Consider the following 14,209-nt stretch of genomic DNA (forward strand, 5'->3'; position numbering starts at 1 on the left):
TCAAATATATAAAAAAATCAACTAATTTTATCTTATTTAATAATATTATTTTAAAAATATTCTTCATTTAATTAAGACATTAATTTCTGAGACTCTTTCTCTTTTTTATCTTTGATATCAAATTCTAATAAAAAATAAATTAAAAAAATATTTTTAATTAAAATTAATATAATTAAATATATTTAATTAACTTTTTAATTAGTGTGCCACTCTTTCTTTCTCATATTTAAGACTAAAAAGAAGTATCTACTAAAACATTAATTATGGAAAAAGAAATGTTTACATAATTCGTTAAAATTTATTAAAAATCATTAATTTTGTTTCTTTCTTTTTATTTAAAAAAAATCTATCAAAATTAATACTTTTTAATCATCCATAAAAGAAAAAAATAGGAAAGAAAGCATCTTAACATTTGTCATTGTGGGAATACATGAAATTAACTTTTTTTAAAAACATTTAAAGCATTTGAACAGCTGATTGTTTAAGACATGTCACGTCTCTTTTTGAGAAAGTTGTTCCGTTTGGCCCACATCACGCCACCTATAAAGGCTATAAACCAATAACCTTCTACCACTCGATGCCTAAGAAGCATATGATCCCTGCATAACAGTAAAGTGATACATATCCGAAGGCCAATAATGTTTCAATTCAACGTATTATTCTGTAGTTCTAGTGTGGTAAAAAGCAAGAACAACCACTGAACAAAAACCGGAGGCTCAGAAGTCAGACCCCATTAAAAAAAAAAAGAAATAGTTTTCTTTTTTCATAAAAATAATAAAAAAAAAAGAAGCCTGTGATAATAATATTCTTGTATATCTCCAACTCTACAAGCATTACAAAATTACTCCATGCTCGTACAAGTCGTATGTGGTAAAGCAGTTCAAAGAAATAATTGCGCGTAATGATGCATCACACACACTTACATTTACATGACCGAGCACGCATTTGGATTTTCATCGCTGAAGAGCTCGAAGGAATCCGACGGCTGCGATGAAGCATACGATTCCCTTTCGTACGTGTACGGTGGTGGAGGCTCCATTTCGTTCCCTGGACGCACCACGTGGGCGTACGAATACGGTTGCGGAGAGGTGTAATACGCTGTACCGTAGCTGCTGCTAGGATGCGCCGTGTGATAACTCATGACCGTATGAACAGCAGGGGTAGTAGGAGGAGGAGGAGGAGGAGGAGGAGCATAGTAATGCGGTGGGTACTGACGGTAAATGTTATGATGACGTGGTGGACTCTCATTGGCTGGGCTTGAAAATGGAAGCCATGGCCCATGAACATGTACATGACCTTGACCATGTGACTGGTTACCGGAAGAAGGTCCGGAACCATCGTTTGCTTTAGCGTGTTCAACAGTAACAGTAGCAGCACCAGCACCTTCGTTGGCGTTGTTATTAGTACTCCCTTTCACGCTCGCCTTCTTTTTCTTCTTTTTCCCTGCACCACCGCCACCGGTACCGCCGGTTATATTCTCATTCCCGGTTGCTTCATTGTCGTTAGGAACTTGAACTGCGATGCTGACCTTCTCAGTTACCGGACCGGCCGGTGGTAGTACCACGGTCTGCCTGATCACCTCCGGCTTCGGCTCTTGAATCTGAACACCGGCTTTACCGGTCGCGCATCCTTCGCCGGGTTTGCTAACGTTAGCGTTAGTGCCTTGAGCAACAACGTTAACAGCTTGTTTATCGGTTTGGTTAATTCCTTGGCTGCTTTCTGGTTTGGGTTGCTTTTTCTTTTTGGAATCTGCTTTTAATTGAGGCCATAACTCAGCATGCTTCCCTGCCTTAGTCAATTTCCAAATCAACGTCTCGCTGTTAACGTTCCCCGTTACTACCACTTTGTGCTGCCTCAAATCAATGTCTATAGTGTGAACACCTGGATCATAGAAGAAAAGTTTTAAGCACATAAAAATGAAACCAAATGCGAAAAACAAAACGCTTTTAGGTTTTGGAGATGGTTACGTTACCGTGAACGGCTTGAAGAATTTTCTGGACTTTCCTTTTGCAGCCTTGGCAGTGGATGGAGACTCTCAACACGACGGTCTGGGAGAGAGACAGAAGCGTATAACAAGTTCAGAACCTGTTGGAGAATACTCACTACTCGAGAGTTTTTAAGCAAATAAATAAAATGTTTTTTACCTTGTATGAGAGAGGTTCTGCTTCTACGTATACGTGGTGTTGTTGATGTTGTTGTTCTTCGGCTTCGTGAGGTTCCGCTGTTATTGTTTCTGTTGCAGCCATCTAAAATTCAAAGACAGAAGCTATGGCAGAGGAAAACAGAAGAAGAGAAGAGAAAGGAGGAAGGCTTAAAAAGCAGAGAGTTTTGAAGGCTTTGAGGCATAAGAGAATAATTTATAATTTAAAAGAAAAAAAGTGAAGGCTTTCATAAAAAGAAGAACCTGTATCGGGAAAAAAGAATCTCAAAACATATCGTGGCTCTATGTATACGTAATTGAATATCAGTCGTTCAATTTTTATTTTTTTTATACAGAATTTTCATTTTTGTAGTGGACGTATTTGATGCCGTTTCTGCTTTCTTTCTTTTTTTTTTTTTTCGTCTTTTGCCAATCCTTTTGAACGGATTTTTTTCCTTCCTTCCTTAGCCTTCCTTTTCCATTGCATCATATATTCATAAAACAACTGCATGCATTTTGTTTTGTTTAATAAAATAAACTACTGTTTGACATGTTTTATTTTCAAGAATTTCGAGGATATATTCTTATAAGTTATGATAATGGTAAGGTTTAACTGTATTTTTGCTATCAAACCTTTATTTAAGTGTCATTCTTGTTTTCTTAATTTTTAGTATTCATAGTTTTTAAGTATTGGAATTTTATTCAACAAAAATAGAAAGAATCGAAATTAAAATTTTCACCTAAATTTAATTGAATGCAATTAAAGTGTGACTTATTGTTCCATTCCATTATATAAATCGATGAAAATGTAAATAAAAAAAGTTGAATTAAGCAAAAAATATGTTTAAAATGTAAAGAAAGTCTAATTTGGCTTTATTATCATCAATATTATTATTAAAATATTTACGTGTTATATAATTTTAAATCTAATTATATGTTTTATTCCTTTAGTTTAAATTCATGTAATTTAAGTCTCTTATTTTTTTTCAAACCAATTAAGTACCTCTATTATCAATATTAAGCAAATTTAATCTTAATTTTTTTACTTAAAACTTTCAAATTCTCCTTTTCTCACTATTAAATCAATTAAATTGTATTATACTCAAAACCCACCAACCAAAACTTCAAAATTAATCCAAATTAAATATAGAAATCTGAAATTTTCTATTCTTTAAATTCTTATCTTACATCTTAAAAACTTTCAGATTTTATCACGTTCTTACTAAATCTTTTGTACTTCTGAACTTTTAACATACTTCCATATCTCATATTTACCAATTATAATAATCTTTGTTAGCAGTTTGGATTCTATATTACTCCCTCGTATAATAATATTATCACAACCTAAAAAGACTCTCAAGATTAAGTTTGTAAAAAAACTCTTTCATTTATTTTTAAATCAAATTAATTGATCTATTATCACTCCTAGAATTATTTAATTTAAACTCTTTAGTATTAATTTAAATGATATATATTTTTTAGAAGAAAAAGAGAAACAATATTAAATTTAAATGATAATTAATGATAAATCAATACTGAAAATGAGATGTGTAAAAGTGAAAAGCCTATATATAAGACTCTGTGGTTTATATTCATATAGGAAATTAGATTGATAAAGCAGATGTGGTCATCAAAGAAGCTTCACCATTAGCCTGATATAACCATCTGCATCTGCTTTCACTGCCTTTGGTTATTAATATCTATCTCCACCGCCTGCCAAAGATAGAAAGAGGAATCACGTCTTTAATAGTAAACCAATGAATACTTGAAATATGCATTTCATAAAATCCAGTATCAAGTAGTTTTAATTTTGTTCTCCAATCGAAAAAGACTTCAAGAATTTTATGATTCGCATTTTAATTTTTTTCCTAGATTAAATATTATAGTTGTCCTCTAACTCACTAATCTCGTTAGTAACCTGTATTATAGGTGTCCTCCAACTCACCAATCTCCCTATTAATGCATGATTGTCCTTAATCCAAATTCTTTTTTACTCAGAAAGAATTAAACACAAATTCTCCAAAAAAGACTATATTTGGATTTCCAGTGGCATATCCAACCTCAGCCCGGAGAAAACACCATCTTGCTTGCTTCTGTCTTGAATCGTGTGCTACAATAAATTCATCGAAAATTCAAAAAATTAAATAGATAGTTCTTTGTATGTGAACGCACTAAAACTATTATACCAACTCTAAGGTTTATTCGGATTCACATTTGAGACAACAGTAGCGTTTCTAGTTTCTACGTCAGAATAATTTAGCATGCATATCTCATGATTAGATAGATTTTTCATATGAAACCAATTACCCAGTATAGCATATTGATATTTACATAACAAAAATAAAATTTATAAGTTTCTTCAAAATTTGGATAAAATATGTTAAACTAATTTGTTGAGATAAAATTTATTAAAAATATAAAAATTAAAGGTAAAAAATGTAATCAAGTTTTTTAGAGAAAAAAAATACTATATATACAGGACCATCCAATGATACATAATTAGAAGGGATTGAACAATACCGGGGTATTTCCCCTCATTTAAAAAAAAAAATATTTTGACAATAATATGTTGTTTTTTTCATTAACTATGACAATAAGTTGTTATTTACTAGTAAGTTTTAAGTTTTAATATTTTTAACTTATTTTCAGAACCCATTTATTTTTAATTTCCTTTGAGTTAGGATGAAACTACAAAGATAAATTGTCAGTGCGCGAGTATGATGTGCTCAATCCTTCCCTTATTATTATTATTTTTATTTTCGTATAAATTTGTTGTAAAGTTTACTATCATTTTCCTCTTAAAATAGTTAATTACAAAATAAATCTTATTTAAAATAAGAGATATTATATTATATCTACCACTCCAACTTTCAATATCATAAAGTATCTTTGAGTTGTCTAGTGGGATCTCTATCACACCTTTTTATTTAATATTCTAAAATTTAAACAATAAGAAATATATATATAAAAAAATTACACTGTAAAAAGCACTTTTTTTATTTGCTTCGTGACAAGGGAAAATTTGAAATGCCAACTAATGAAAAGAAGAATATTTATTTCTTATAAAATGTTAAGTCTCAAAATAACAATAAGCGTTTCCACCTTTTTTTCTATCCCTCTTTTTATTGCATCTTTTACTTTGTATTTGCTTTTTTCCTTTTTATATATATCTCTTATATTTATATATTAAGGTTTAAATCACTCATTTTCTGCCCAAAAAAGAAAGAAAGATGAGAGAAAAGAAGATTTTTCAATACATATTGTACTGACCAACCAAGATATAATGGATACCAACCATTCACGTAAATACATAAGTATACTGTAGATAATTCGTCTTCTAATTACACATTATTTTGATCATTCATATTAACTTGAGCATTGAACAGGAGAACACTTCAATCCGGTATATATGAAGACATATAAAAATATGTATAAAATAAAATAAAATAACAAATAAAACTATAAAAGGAGCAAAAGGCAACACTGTACTTGAAGGTGACTATTTATATATATAAATAAAAAAGAACACAATTTATTTCTTTTACTTTTTTACACCACTTTAATTTATATATATGGGAGTTTAAACTCTTTTCTTAATAGAATATGTATAAACTCAATAAATTTTATACAAATTTGGTAGACTCTCGAATTTATTATTGAATCAATAAATTAAAAAAATTAGACTAAAATGTTGGTTGCTTTGGGTTGTTTTTTGTGCGATTAGGAGTTAACATATCTCCATTAAGCATGTTGTTCTTGAATTGAAGAATCTTCACCTTTAACAACATCAAATTCTTGTTTCTCAACATCAAACCTTCAATGGAATGCTCTATTACCACTACTACCTTTGCAAGTTATCATTTAATAATGATGCATTACTATCCTTGATTATTTAAGTATTGTAAAATTTATAATTTTATATTGTTAAAATATTTTATTGGTATGTTATATATAGGTATTTTATTATTATTATTTTTATAAAAGTAAATCTTATGAGTTTAAGTCAAACTTATAAATTTCTTGTGAGTCTATCTAGATTCTTGAGAGTTTGATAAGCTTGCTTATGAGTGAACAAAATTAAACGATCGGTTTACAATAGTACTGGCATTTATAATGAGTTAATATTCATCGGTTGTTTTGCACGAGCAGCTTATTTTATACTCCATCTCATTCGAAACATTTTGCTAACCATACAGGAGTAAACACTATTGCAAGGCCGATTTGTTGGTACTGATTAATCAAAGCTCATTTAATTTGTCAGAAATTATAAATGTAACATGTAAAATGAGAGTTGTAGGCAGTGCAGATCAATCCATTGATCCGAAAAATAAATTAAATATATAGTAAATTTAATCTTTAAAGATAATTGAGTAATTTAGATATAATTTTATTTTCAACTAATGATAAACAAAGTATCAAATTAGCTGGGACCCGTTTAAGTAAATATGTATATAAGTTGTTTGTGGGTACCTGCGTACTTCAAAAACAAGTACTATTATTTACTGTTATTAATTAAACTACGAAGTTTGATATTTTACAAATCAATTACAATAATCATTTGAACTGATGATAGTATGAAAGCGTACAACATCACGATTTCACATTACTTGAAAGGGACTACAATTTTTTGATACATGTAAGTTCCATGTATCAAATGCAGCTAGCTATATACCACCCACTACAACAAAAAATGATCCAACTATATATAACTACAGTTGCCAAAAATAATAATAAATAAACTGAGAAAAGAATCTAAAAATTTTCTTTGTGAAAATCAAACTTGGTGCTGGTTTTCCTGGAAAAGTCTAAAGAAAGCTTTTTCAGTTCCCCAACCAATCCATGCGCCCCACAGTAGAAAACACCTGAAAATAGTACAGCAGATTAAAGATTAGATGAGTAATTAATTTCTGTGTGTAAATTTCACCAATATAAAATTGAGAGCAAAATCAATCAATATATACTTACCAACTCTTTGGTCAGGGTGTTTGATGGCTGCATGTTTAAAGACATTGCGCCAGTTGGGTCTTGCAAAATGAGTCTTCACCCTTGTCCCTGAAACTATATCCACACCATTTTTGGCATGGTGAAGAGACTGAAGCATTGTGATCAAAGCTGACCTAGCATCTCCTTCTTCGTACACACTTGTGCAATAGTTGTGAAGTTCAATAACTCCTTCCTTGTCATTCTCTTCCACCTCATTCATCACCCCTTTAAACCATTCAAAGGAACCTTCCTCACGGGTAACCCAGTAGAAATAAGCTCGCTTAGTGGCAAAAGGTTTTCTCTTGTCCTTTTCCACCTCTCCTTCTTCTACATCTTTATGTTGCTTGATGTTGTTTAGCACGTCTTTGAGTATGCTTATCAAAGGGGTGGCACCAATTCCTAGCCCCACCAGAAGGATTACATCATAATTTTTGTAGTCCTGTGCTGGAGCTCCATAAGGTCCATCGATTAATAGCCTTGGCATTCTGCAATTTATTTTAATTTCACAAGAATTAGAAATTGGTCATTTTGCCAATTTTAGTATCATACAATTAGAATTACATACCTTGGTTTGTTGTTGCCTTGTAGCATATCAGCTCGTAGAAGACCACTTTGGCCTTCACTTGCTGGTTGACATGCCTGCATCAATCGTATTGATATACTAATTAATAAAACAACAATTTGAATTCTCCAAATAAAAAGAACAAAGTGTTCTCTCATGCGAAATTCACCTTGGCGAAAACACCCTTCAGTTGTGATGTCCAGTCACCCAAAGTTCGAATGTGAACACTTAAGTAATCATCTCCCGGAGCTGATGTAATAGAAAAGGGATGCCTACAAAATAGATATCAATACCACACAATTAAATTAACTTTGTTCATGATTACTGTCCTCATATGAATTGTGCCTAATTATATAGGAACAAAAAAATTGAACTTAAATTAGGTGCATACCATTCAAATGGGGAGACATCTGAACAGTTAACGTATATATACTGGCCACTAGAGTACTTAAATCCTTGTGGTTTAGACACATGCAATGCTAGCACATTTCCTGGGTACACAGCAACCTGAACGAAACATTTATGATTAAAATTTCATTTAGTGACACAACAATTGATGATAAAACAGAGGAGTGAAATTGTTTAGAATGTATGTACCTTGAGAATCCTCACTGATTTGTAGCCAGACCTAAACGCACGGAGTAGCCTTTCGCATCCGTATAGTATCATGGGAACGGCGAGATACATCCATGTCTGTTGTGTAACAAATTAAATTCATCAATAAACAAGTTTCTTTTACAAGAAAAAGGAACAGAGAATAAATTAAGGTGTATGCTTGGTTTGAGAGAGACCATGCACGTACCGTTTTCTTGTACCATTTCTTGCTGAGGTATAGGAAGTAACCGTGAATGATGAAAAGCACATAGACGATGACAAAAAGGTGGTGGGAGTACCAAAAGGCATTGAAACCGGTGAGCTTCTTGAGGGTTTTGGGGAGTTTCAGCCTGTTCCTTCGGAACCATGGTTGAGCCAAAATGAAGGCTATAGCCATAAGAACCACCATCACCACCCCGGTCCATCCCTCAGTCCCTTTCACGAACCACCAATAATTGTTGGGCCTCTCATCCCCAAAAAATTGTTTCATGGGCTCGTATTCTTCGTCCGTCGCATGTAACAACCTTGGGAAGTCACACGTCAGATGTGAAATCGCATGCAATCCAACCCCAATTGCAATGCCAAAGGCTACCACCTACTCAAATGTTCAAGTTAGTAATAGTAGCTCAATTTAATAAAAAAAAAAATCGTAATAATAGCATACTCTCTAACACACTTTCTTTAACAGATTCTTTTCACTATCAGTTGAGATTTATTGAAAATCAGGTTATTTTGTGAGTCTGATAACCTCATATTTAACAAGTTTCACTCATGATTAGTTTTCAATAAATTTTAACTCTACTCTAGTTATACCTTGTGAAAGTTGATGTTGTCGTCAAAGGGAATGATGGCTCCTAGTTTGGTCCTGCTCCTGAGCCAAGTAATGGTGTTTCTGCAGACAGGCAACAAGATCAAGGCCATGTTGAACTTGGTTGTTTCAGCACCGCCCTTGGCTACTGTGACACAGTATCCCATGACATCGAACACAGCACGGTGCTTGTATTGGATGAACTTCCAAGTGAAAAGACCAGCGCAAATGGAAAGCCACAGGGCTATGACCCAGAGGCGTTTCCAATTGTCCTGCACGAAGTATGCCAGTGCCCGAAAGCCTCGCTTGATGGGGTTGTACTCTTTTGTAGGGACTAGTTTCTGGCTTAGCATTTGGCTCAGTACCCTGCTATCTGTGGTTATGTGGGTTGATTGTGCTGGGGCTTGCAGAAGAAGCATTTCCAAGTTGTATAACTGCATGAGACCATGCATTTACGTTAGGAAACATGTTTCATAATAATTGAGCTTTTCATTCAAAGGACATAAACTTAAGTAGTTGACACAAGTTTTTACTAAAAACTAAATATTTTAGTTTAGCTAGGTAAGTAGGTAACTACTAACTTATCAAAACTATATCCAGTCAAAAAATTAAATATAAGTACAAAACTAAATTCGTGATATATATTTACTATCTCAAAATATGAGGCTGTTAAGTAACGTGGGGTCATGGTATGAATATTAAGTAATTACTCTCAGTTATTTGAACATAGTAATAGTAATTAGTGTTGATTAATTATTATTCCGACAAAATAAAAGTCTTGAAGCGTCAAAAAATTGATAATGAAAAGATTATGGTAAATTTATTGATTTTTAAAATAATTATTTTAAAATAATTTAAATAATAATCTATAATTGAATGATAATATAAAGTTATTTTAAGTTATCAGTATATAAAAATTCATCTCTTATTCTTAAGAATAAAACCATAATCTCATCAAGATAGAGGATAAAGTACTCTAGCTCCTGTCATTCAATTTAACAGTACTTATCATATTATCATAGTTGGTGTGAACCAAAATATAAAGAATAGTTATAGGTTAAAGTATTGTTAATAATTTCTTCATATATCCGAAATATTTATTTATTAATAAAAAGTTGCAGCCTTTTTCACTTAGGCTGGTCCAGTTTTAATGAGGCCTTAGCCTGTTAGGAATTGGACGATGAAATGGGCTGCACCCAGCGAAGGTGCTAAATGGCCGACCGTAAACACATGTCCCCAATTGGGTGCAAAAGAAAAGCCACCCGAATTGACCAGAAACAATGAAAGCAAAAGAAAAAGCACCGAATGTTAATGGCCAATGATGCAGCATACCTACCAAGCATATAAGAATATAAAAACAATGACAAAAGTTAATCATATAAACACCACCACCAAACCACTTATGAGGGCATTTTTTCTAACTGATTATCTTAATTTGTTTTGACTTTATCCATGTGTAAAATACAAACCTCAATGTATCCAAGGTTGTCCGGATCCAGTTCCTCCATGATAAGGGCAGCATATTCCTCTGCACGATTTTTTAATTTTGACAGCTTATTGGCTGAAGCGCTTAAGGTGATAATCTGCAAAATGAATCATACAGCAATGTTCACGCCTCCATAAGTCTCCAATTAATAAAATAAGCACTCTAATAACACATTGAAAATTAGAATTTTAATTTGAAGACATTAGGCATTTATGGTCTAATGGTCGCTCAGGCAGTAATAATTGAGCTTTTTCCTTCTCTTTTAAGTTCAAGAATCAGGATTTGTGTATCACTGTACATCAAATAATAATAAAAGTAAATTTTAATTTGATGATAAACTCTTACCTCTTTTACTTCTTCTTCATTAATTCGTCCATCGGCATCTTTGTCCACCCTGACATGAGTTAGGTTTATAAGTAACCAAAAGTGCATGTATACCTAATCAAAGGTTATTTAAATGATGCTACGTAATTTGGCTAAAAGATGTGATTTTATTTTGGATAAGAAATGCATACGTAATTCCTCAAAATATAGCTGCTTTCCATTTATATTTTCTTGTAGTCAACCAACCTAACCATTGATCAGTTAATATATCACTGTTTATTTTAATTCCTTCATTTGTGGCTATATCACTCCTACTTTGACCATGAGAATTTTGAATAGTTGGTCAAATAATTCGAACAATTTTTTTTTATGGACGCTAATGATATAAATAAAAAAATTACATGAACTATATATATAACCTATTCATCCTATTGAACAAAAAAAAGTATTGAATTGTCACTTCAAATAATATGCATGCTTTTAATTTTCTAAAGGAAGATTAAAGAAAACAACTATGAGCAAATACAAAATTAACTTTTTATTTATAGTTTAATTAAATGCAAAACAGTTGCACGGGATCAGCATTCTTGTATCGCTATCCACTATACTCATCATAAGACTTTCTTGTCAAACCCTGCTACATTTTAATCAAATAATTAATAACAGTATTGTATATATACGACAAATGATTTCACATGCAGATTCCATGAAACGCGGTTTCGAAGTCTTATATAGAAAAATTTATAAACGGACTCCACACATTAATCCGTTACGATTTTCCATCATCATTTGAAAACTGAGCACCCTAGCTACTTAGACGTACAATAGATATTAGTCCAACTTAGAAATATTTCTATATCTACATGTTGTTGAAGCCAACAAAACAACCCGTCTCTTTCATGCTGCCTAATTAAATTAAACAAAGGATATAATCTCTTCTGGCATTCATATCCTGATTAAGTATTTTTTAAATACAAAACAATGAGCTGTATTGTATTATTTGTTAGATATTTTAATAACATGAGCTTCCTAATGAAAATGAGATTATAATTAAATAAATAAAAGAAGAAGATGCTGAAATTAATGAAGCTAGTCTTACATGTCAAAAAAGGTCTGAAGCCGTGAATCAAAACTCTGGTCTGTAATTTGCTCCCAAAATTCACGCAACTGATCCTTCGTTATGGAAGCTGATGTTATCCCTCGACGACGAGCTAATGCATCGAATAACTCACCGGCAAACTCCTTCGATTCGTTCATCCCTAGGTGCCACCAAAAATTAGTTCTAGCTAAGAAAAGTTAATTTCTTGATGTAAAAACAAAATTTACGAGTTTAGTATATACTCGGAGTACGTATATTCTCAAACAATTAAAAATCATTTTGATATACACTACCACACAGTGATATTTAATAATATTTTAGGCCTAACACTTAATAAAATATTGTTAAAAACTTTTAATAGCATGAAAAAAATGTCATTAAATATATATATAAGTATTATTAATATATTTTTATAATATTTAATCAAATACTGTATATAGTTGATCGCTCTCAATGTTTGATAATATTGAATTTAAGATGGTTTTTATATATACCTATGCACTGGCTAAAGCGAGTCTTGGGGAGCTTTGCATCAATGGCCAACTCATCGAAGCGCTTCTGAACCTGTGACCAACCTTCAGTGCCTGCTTTGGTCATGAACTTAAGACCACCAAGGGCGCGCGCAGCACCGGATTTGCTGCGGTCAACCCTATCGAAGGCCTTGTTTGATGTCATGCGCTTCAGTTCCCGCGACACCTGTCTCAGCCGATCGGAAAACGACGACGGCCTCATCTCGAGGCGGCTGGCGAGGAACGCCGTCTCGGAGTCGCCGCCGCGGATGTTCTGGACCGAAACGGCGTCGTCGCGGACGTCCAGCGTGATCTCCACCATCTCCTCGTCGTCCTTGAACCTCGCACTTTTGTTCTTGCTGCTGTTTCTTTTGTTAGAAGAAACCAAAGGCCCACTCAAAGGCCCGCTCAGTGGTCCGCTCAGAGGCCCGCTGAAGCCCACTCTCCTGCTCCGGCTTCCCGTGCTCTCCGTTTCCGACCATGACTCGTGTTGGTTTTCGTGAATCTCCATGTTGCTACAACCTATGTTATTTTTGTAATTAATTTATGATCGAGAAATTCTATGGTTTGAGGCTATGCTGAGAAATTGGAGTGAAGGGGAAAGTGTGTATGTGTATATATAATGCAAGGAGAGAGCGTGTGGTGCATACGTGGCTAGGTTGGTTAAGGATGAAAAATGGTATATAAAATGGGAGTAAATGAGAGGTGGGATATGTAAGTCAAATAATGGGGGAGGAGAATCAAGGGGCGCATATGGATATTGTTGTGCTGGTTTTGTAATTAGGGCGTCTTAGTTGACAAAGACACGGTGGAGGAGGGAGAGTTGTTGGGATTCAAAGGCCTTCTCCGTGTGTTCAAACTTCAAACTTCAAATCATATCGTATATACGGTACTTTTTTTTTTTACGTGTAGAAACAGCTAAGAAGGTGCATTCTGTCACTACAAACAGAAAGGAAGCACAAAAATTCCACTTTCAAGTGCCAAGATAGGCTCTCGCAACAAAATATTGCGGTAGGCCAGACGAGTGAAAGCTACACAATTATTGCCTCCTTCTGGGCTATCTAGAACACTAAGTGGTTACATTAAAAGTCAATGACATATGAGTCTAATTTTAATTTATTTCTAATTATTATATCATCTTCCGGATCCACGTGTGTAAGTTCTATTTAACGTTTTAATTAACTACATTACTCATCAGGAATTTTGTGCTAAGAAAACTACCGAGGAATCGAATTTCATATAACATGAGGATACATCAGATATCAGACATGTCTTAACATTCGAGTTTGTAGTTAAATACTGGGAGTAATTACTATTAACAACACTATTGCTGTGGATACATTTTTATACGGATGTTATAATGCTTTGGTGGGCTATATCTTGGTTATTTGCTATTTATTGCTCATCGATCTGTAATAAATTAATATTGCATAATCAAGATAATTCTAATGTAACTCTTGGTACCGTATATTAATATATATTTTTGTTTGCCTACTAAAAAAACATATGAATTGAATATCTACATATCACAAATATATCTCTTTAATGTAACACCCCAAAATAATCTAATAATTATTTAAATAAAGATATTTAAATATATCTTTTAATAAAGGAAAAATAGATTAAATTATTTTAATATATTAGATTTTTATTTTTATTTTGAAAAGATATTAATATAATAATATATTAGATTGATTAAAAATA

The 14,209-nt window shown here is 32.8% G+C and overlaps 2 protein-coding genes across 2 annotated transcripts; both read right to left on the reverse strand.

Annotated features, from left to right (window-relative positions):
• Nucleotides 1–636: 636 nt before the first annotated feature.
• Nucleotides 637–2,356, reverse strand: LOC114369981 (heavy metal-associated isoprenylated plant protein 36-like). Its single transcript, XM_028327261.1, has 3 exons — nt 2,145–2,356; nt 1,973–2,048; nt 637–1,881 (listed from the first exon to the last, which is right to left on the reverse strand). Exons 1-3 carry the CDS (start codon nt 2,244–2,246, stop codon nt 926–928), a joined length of 1,134 nt encoding a protein of 377 aa, XP_028183062.1. The 5' UTR covers nt 2,247–2,356; the 3' UTR covers nt 637–925.
• Nucleotides 2,357–6,615: 4,259 nt separating this feature from the next.
• LOC114371226 (respiratory burst oxidase homolog protein B-like) lies at nt 6,616–13,460 on the reverse strand. Its single transcript, XM_028328675.1, has 12 exons — nt 12,491–13,460; nt 11,997–12,156; nt 10,919–10,967; nt 10,557–10,670; nt 9,093–9,521; nt 8,488–8,874; nt 8,283–8,378; nt 8,077–8,192; nt 7,855–7,957; nt 7,689–7,762; nt 7,106–7,608; nt 6,616–7,002 (listed from the first exon to the last, which is right to left on the reverse strand). Exons 1-12 carry the CDS (start codon nt 13,014–13,016, stop codon nt 6,893–6,895), a joined length of 2,667 nt encoding a protein of 888 aa, XP_028184476.1. The 5' UTR covers nt 13,017–13,460; the 3' UTR covers nt 6,616–6,892.
• Between the last annotated feature and the right edge of the window lie 749 nt (nt 13,461–14,209).

The sequence above is a fragment of the Glycine soja genome, chromosome 10 (genome assembly GCF_004193775.1).
Source record: "Glycine soja cultivar W05 chromosome 10, ASM419377v2, whole genome shotgun sequence".
In the NCBI taxonomy this organism is placed as follows: Eukaryota; Viridiplantae; Streptophyta; class Magnoliopsida; order Fabales; family Fabaceae; genus Glycine; species Glycine soja.